The 7,551-nt window shown below is 31.7% G+C and overlaps 1 protein-coding gene across 1 annotated transcript; it reads right to left on the reverse strand.

Annotated features, from left to right (window-relative positions):
• Positions 1-1,908: 1,908 nt before the first annotated feature.
• On the reverse strand, positions 1,909-2,520 carry LOC105123906 (protein YLS9-like). The gene has a single exon (XM_011023692.1). The coding sequence runs from the start codon at positions 2,518-2,520 to the stop codon at positions 1,909-1,911; it is 612 nt and encodes a 203-aa protein (XP_011021994.1).
• Between the last annotated feature and the right edge of the window lie 5,031 nt (positions 2,521-7,551).

Consider the following 7,551-nt stretch of genomic DNA (forward strand, 5'->3'; position numbering starts at 1 on the left):
AAAAAATAATTTTTTATTAGCATTATTATTTATTGAATAAAACTAAGCAATAAATTTTTCTTTTGAAAAAATTATAATGATTTGAATAAAAAAAAAAAATATTTCTTATTCATGTATTTTTTTAATAAAAAACATTGTTTTTCAAATATTTTTTTTTTAAGATCATGAGAGCAAGTTTCAATTTAAAAATAAGAAACTCATAAACCAATCATTTTTATACACTTACATGAAAAAAAATATAAGACCAATAAATTAGAGAAAACATGCAAGAAATTTACAAAAAAATAAATAAAAAATAGATATTTTATTCTTACTTAATATTAATGAGAAAATTAATTTAGAAATTCTGTATATTAGATGAATACATAATTATTCATAAAGCAATTGTTAATATCTTTATAAAAAGCTGTAATCTTCTTTAAAACAATAATATAATAAGATAATCCTTTAAATATTATTTTAATAAAATGATTTGAACAGAATTTTATTAAAAGCTTTACAAAAAATAAAAATAAAATTAAAGCGATATCTAACACAAAAACCATATATATTTGGCCCTAGAAAAAAAATCCAAACCGTACGGGTTGAACAAGCAAATAATATGTCATCAACTTTATATTTTTTTTTTGATAATTCATCATATTCGAACCAATTTACACGCATCATAATTAATTCTCGGATCCACTGAACACCGTGCAAGTCCAGTAAATGAGTAAGGTATCACAGAGATAAGAAACATATACATAGAGAATCAAACCTGGACGCAAAAGAAGAGAATTTCTTGCCAGGACCCTCAAATACACCATAAGATGGTTGCCTATATACCTAGAACCCTAATTTTTAGCCTTTTTTTTTTAATACTTGAAAACACACATAAAAAAATAATCTTAAGAACATCAATAAACCTATTTTCAATCTAAAATAAAATCTACAATCACTCTAAAAACCCAAAAATTCAATAAACTAAAAACAACTTTGTAAGTCCTGATTTAGTTTTTATTACATATTCAAAGGGAAACATTATCTCCATTCAACTCTCTCTCTGAAACAAATTCATTGATACTGAAATTAATTTTTTTTTTGTTGATGGAATATTACTAACCAAATACTTCCTTTCCTCCTTTTCTTTTTTCAATCACTTCCGCTCCTCTCTATTAACATAAAGAGAATGGAAAGAAAAAAAAGTTTAGGATTGAAATGAAAAATCCTAAAAAAGGTGCCAAACATAAAAACTAAAAACTTTAATGACCAAATTGTAGTTATATGCACCCCACATGTAATGAAAACCAAAAGGTCTAGATTTTTGAAGCGTTACCTTCGTTCTTATTATTTCAATATTTTTTTAATTATAAACTTAAATTTTATTTTATAAAATCAAACTTTAATTTAATGCTAAGATGTTTCTTACCGCAAGAGCATGTAAATTAAAACAAATTATAAAATTTAGTATGTGTCAACATAATATAGGATGAGGATGAAATTATGAAGAAAAAAAAATCCAAGGACCATAACTGTATAATTTTTCAAGCACAAAAGAAAAAGGGACAAAAACCATGCACTATAGCAGTATAATCTCCGCTCTCATATATGATGAAATGCGTGCATTAATCGAACATAATTTATAAAACATGATCATATAGAATCAGATTCTATTATAGATTTAAAGGTAAAATCTTCACTGAACTATCTCATATAAAATCATTAATAACAAATTAAAGCTCAAATTACCCCAAAATATATAAAAATGTATATATTAACCGAACATATTTTTTTTAATGCACTTGGATTTAACCCTGATTAAACTCAAAATCACACAAAATAAACTTCCTAGCTATTAATATTTGTGCCCCAAAAAAACCCTAGCAAGGTAGCATCAGCTGAATTTAGTTAAATACTGGCCTTGCTCAGTTACTCAACTTTCACTTTACAAAGCTGCACAAATTCATACTTGACTGCTGACTCCATTTTACTTGGGTTTCCAAGAGGAATATAAGCTGGGCAATTCGCGATCAATTGATATTTGCCAATCATCGACGAGCCAAGCTTCCATTTCAGCCTTCCATTAACCTTGATATCGAGTGACACACAGCCAGATTTCAAGTCTTCCATCAATCCAGCAGCCACGAGTGGAGAAATCGGTACATCTTTACCGTACAAAAACGGAGACCACACAGAGACCTCTTCGTGATCTAGGTAAGTCCTAGGCAGCGCAGTTGCTTGGGTTATCCGTTGGTGTTGATAGATAGCATGTACATCAAGCTTTTCATAGTATATCCCAATATGGCCATTAGGGTTTCTCGTAGATAAAGTGACCTGCATGCTACAAGTTAGCAAGTTTGGGTTTGAAAAATTCAAGCCGTAGACAGTAGCGTCCTGAATGATAAACCGTGGCTTATGGGGCTGAAATTGGGTAAAATAAAGCAAGATTGCGATGCCAACGAAAATGAGCGCACCAGATGCTAACAAACAGAAGCGCCCCTTCGTTTTGCCGTCGGGAGCTTCATTTTTTTTTGAATCCATAACTGTGAAAACGATATACACAAGAAATAACAAGTATTGATTAAGCTGAGACCGAGTTATTGTACAGGTTTGAACTTTGAAGAGATTATGATATAATTAATTTATAAAAAAGGTTTAACCCCAGAAGGGAGAACACACATTTCTCCATGTGAATGCGAGCATGATCATATGTCATATTGTATGTTTGTAACAAGTATCAAAAGTTGTAGCTCAATCGCTATTAGTGTCGTCCTCCCCGAAGAGTTTCAGCCTCTCTCCTTTGTAATGAAAAGAAGAAGAAGAAGAAAAGCAATGACCCAGGACCTGATTTATATCTATAATTAAAAACCAGATCCACAACTTTCTAGTGCTCTTTAATTTGTAGTCATCACAATGCTGAAGGCATGCTTTTAGATGTGTATGGATTTTATACAGCCATAAATCCTATGGTTTAGATTCAAGGCATGCCCATCTTTTTTTTTTTTTTTTGTTTTTTTTTAAATGAAAATAAGGCATACCCATCTACGTACGATACTGATTAGTAGAAGTCTGATGAAATGATTTTATTAATTTTAATTACTGCTCGGACTAACTAATATGCATGTGTATGATTTCGAACCTGAGAAATAATTTATATAACAGCAGACACTAACCTCAACAGACGTAGAGAAAGCCTTGAATTGAAGAAGAAGATAATGAACGAGCTAGGTTTTTTTTGGAGAATATTGCTAACTTAATTTGTTGAAGGAACCCAAAGCATGGAATATATATATATATATATGTGGCGACAAATCTTGATTTTACCTGCGAGATTTTCTTTAATGACTGCTCATTAGGTTTAATTTTCTCTTAATGCTAGCTAAGGTAATTCGATGCTTGCTTTGCTGAACAGGAAAATAACAACAAATAAGTTAAGAAATTTTGAAGACAATAAATGCAAAATCCTATATAGAAATATTTGGAGTAATTAGGAAACACTGATGCGTGGTTCAGCTTAATTAGGGTTTGCAAGTGGCGGTGAATGCTAGGTGTACTTTTAGACTACGGAAAACTAATTGTATGCATTAATTTTTTTTTCCTATTCACTTCTTTTGTCGTTTTTGCTCGTGAAGAACTCTTTCTACGCCTCTTGTTTATTTTTCATTATTTTTTTAACAACGGCACTAACTGAATCTTATTAATATTTTTTTCTTAATTATTATAAAAAAATCAGGCTTTTATTTTTTTGATATTCAAACCAATATTCAAGTAATATTAAAATTTACATTGTAATCCTCTCATGCTCTAAGCAATATATATGATTAATGAAACTGATATTTCTAAACAGTATGGTCTATTGATGTAGACAACCACAATAGGAATGGTTATTGATAACAATCAATTAGCTAATAACAAAGGATTAAGCAATCAGATTACCATCTTCTTTTATTTGCATTCTGATCATATTTTACTCTCAGATCTAACCAAACACCAAATATCTGAATCCATATCAGTCCTATGAATCAATTCTCAGACTTAGACTTCGCATCTTAAATCAGGATTCCATTCTAAAGTTCAAGATCGAATAGACAACAACCACATTCAAGCCCTAATTATTAATAAACAAAAACTAAAGATCGTGGATAAAGCACTGCAAACATTTTACTGTTCATGCTTTCACAATTCCTATGGATGAATTGTAATTGCATGTTTTTTTAGGAGGAAGAATTTAATTGAAAGCAAAGATAACTGAAATGAAAAATATAGGTAACATAGACGGAAGATACAAAATTGTTTCCAAAATTCATTTTCACCTCTTAATTTTTTTAACCATTAGGTGGCCAGTCCTTATAATTTTTTAAAAATATATTTTAATATCAAATTTTATTTTTCTCTTTTTAGTTTTTTTGGACAGAAAAGAGAAGGAGTCGCTGAATTCTAAGTTAGAGAAAGAAAGTTATTGTCGGGGAATATTTCAACCTCTAAAACAATTGATTTTTGCTTTAAAAGGTTTCATATAATGAGAGGAGGTTAAGATTATGTGTTTTGTCCCTTGAAAACACATAAATAAATAGATTTGAGCCTAAAATAATTTTTAATTTTAGGTTTCGGGTTATTTTTTTTTATGTTTAAGAGGTCATGAAATGGTTTAGTAAGGTTCCTTCAAAGTTTTTAGATTAAAAAATCCTGTTTTTCTAGCTACGCTAGTAGTCAGATTTTGAGATTTTAAGACAACGCATCATACATTTTATAAAACTTAAAAGAAATTAAAAGCTCACGCGAGTGGGTCTGGAATTGCAGGCTCGCATGCACACAAGCCTTTCTTGATTTGGCTAGGCGTTAGGTCTAGCTTACTAGGTCTAGTAGCACTTGGCCTCACTACTTTTTTTTTAATTACTTAATATAAATGCTTTTTTATGTGTTTTTTAAATGATTTTTAAATTTATATTTTAATAATATCACTTCTCTATGGTTATTTTGAGTTTTTTAGCCTTTGTTGAATAACAATTATTTTTTAATTATATTGGCGTGTTTATTTTTTTGCATAGGTTAGTATGATTCACACACACACATATATATATTTTGTATATTTTATATAGATTAAATATTTATTTTCTACTGTTTTTAATATGTGCAAACCTTGCATAATATTTTTTTTCTTTTATTTTTTTAATAAATTCTATATGGTTGTCAATCTTTAATACAAATTGATTTTCATAAATAAATTTATTAAATACAACCTAATTAATAGCCCATGTTACAACATTAAATATCTTAATTTATATTAGTCTTTTAATTTTTTCATTTATGTTTTCAATTTGATCTTTTATGAAAGTTTTATTGTTTTTAACTTTATTCTTCAATCCAAGTTGATATATAGTGTATTATTATTATTATTATTATTTTTATTTTGGTCATCATTGATTTTTTTTATATATATTTGTCCAATTACTATTGTTGCCTCTTTTTTTTAAAAAAAACCTTTTCTCATATAATTCAAATAAAACCAAATTATTTAATTGGTTGGAATTTAAATCTAAATTATCATATTTCTCTTATTTTTTTAAATGCATTAGCAACACTTAAAATATTTTACTAAAAAATAATACGGATCCATAGCGTAATACAAACATCAATCTAGTTACTTCTAAATCTTGTGCTGATATTTAAAGTTATAAATCTTAGTTTAACTTCCTTGTCATCTAAAACTATATCAATAATTGTAAGAAGAAGAGAATTGTTCTGCTCTATATATTTTATTCTACAGTTACAGTAGTATATATTACATGAGGAAGGAAAACACGATCCTATATCTCAGCTAACAATTGTTGAATATCTGCTAATGATTCCAAGGATCAAGCCGAAATATATATGCTAATAACTGTACAATAATATATAGATGGAAAGTGAATATATATTGCTAATACTCCCCCTCAAGTTGGAGCATGGAGATCCTTAATGCCCAACTTGCGTGATAATGCCTGAAAAGCTTCACGACCTAAAGCTTTTATGAATATATCTGCCAGTTGACTGTGACTAGGGACGTGCTGGGTGGAGATAAGGCCGACTTTGAGCTTTTCACGGACCACATGACAATCAATTTTTATGTGTTTGGTACATTCGTGAAAGACAGGATTCTGAGCAATGTGAAGAGCTGCTTGGTTATCACAATGTAAAAACATAGGCTGGGAGTGATGGACACCAAGATCATGTAAAAGTGTTTTGAGCCATGTAAGTTCACAAGTGGTGGAAGCAAGAGCACGGTATTCAGCTTCAGCAGATGAACGAGAGACCGTATGTTGTTTCTTAGTGCGCTAGGAAATAGGATTGGTGCCAAGCTGAATAAAAAAACCGGTGGTTGAACGACGAGTGAGCGGATAACTAGCCTAGTCCGAATCTGAATAAGCTGACACTTAAAGAGTGTTAATAGAAGGAAAATATAAGCCTTGGCCTGGAGAAGCTTTGAGGTAATGGAGAACACGGACAACAGCATTATAATGTGATTGTCGGGGTTGGTGCATGGACTGATTTAAAAGATTGATAGGGAACACAATGTCAGAACGAGAGATCGTGAGATATATCAAATGGCCAACAAGACGACGGAAAGAACTGGGATCATGCAGCAGATCACCATTAGTATTATTGAGTTTGAGATGTTGTTCCATTGGAAAAGAAGAGGGACGTGCACCAAGGTGACCGCTATCAGCAAGTATGTCAAGGGCATATTTGCGTTGAGTGAGGAAAATGCCAATAGGAGAGCGAGCAATTTCAAGGCCAAGGAAATATTTAAGTTGGCTTAGGTCCTTAAGCTTAAAGCGTTGAGCAAGTATGGCTTTGAAGTTATTGATGTTAAAGAGATCATTTCCTACCAAGAGAATGTCATCAACATAAATAAGTAGGAGAGTGAAGGACTATCCCCGATGGCGAGTGAAGAGAGAGTGATCCGCCTGGGACTGGGTGAAACCTGCAATAAGTAAAATAGATGATAATTTAGAGAACCAATTGCGAGAGGCTTGTTTGAGGCCATAGAGTGATTTCTGAAGATGACAAACACGGGCATCTGTTTGTTTGAAAATAGCCTGGTGGAGGAGTCATAAAAACATCTTCATCAAGGTCGCCATGGAGGAATGCATTGTGAACGTCCAACTGAAAAAGATGCCAATGACGAGCTGCAGCTACTGCAAGAACACATCTAACAGTAACGAGTTTAACAACGGGAGCAAAAGTGTCATGATAATCCAAACCTTCTACCTGAGCATATCCCTTGGCCAATATGCGAGCTTTGTGTCTCTCTATGGAACCATCAGCCCAAAACTTTGTTTTGAACACCCACTTACAACCAATTGGGGTTTTGCCAGATGGAAGGGGTTGAAGGGTCCAAGTATGGTTGGCTTCTAAGGCTTGTATTTCAGCTACCATGGCATCACGCCAGTGAGGGTGACAGGCAGCTTCAGAATAGGAGGTGGGATCAGGGTGATGGGAGAGTGCAGAAAGGAAGGCGAGATGTTTAGGAGTGAAAAGATTATAAGACAAAAAAGAAGAGAGACAATGAACCATACCTGAGGAAGAGCG

The sequence above is a fragment of the Populus euphratica genome, unplaced genomic scaffold (genome assembly GCF_000495115.2).
Source record: "Populus euphratica unplaced genomic scaffold, PopEup_1.0 scaffold12.1, whole genome shotgun sequence".
Lineage (NCBI taxonomy): Eukaryota > Viridiplantae > Streptophyta > Magnoliopsida > Malpighiales > Salicaceae > Populus > Populus euphratica.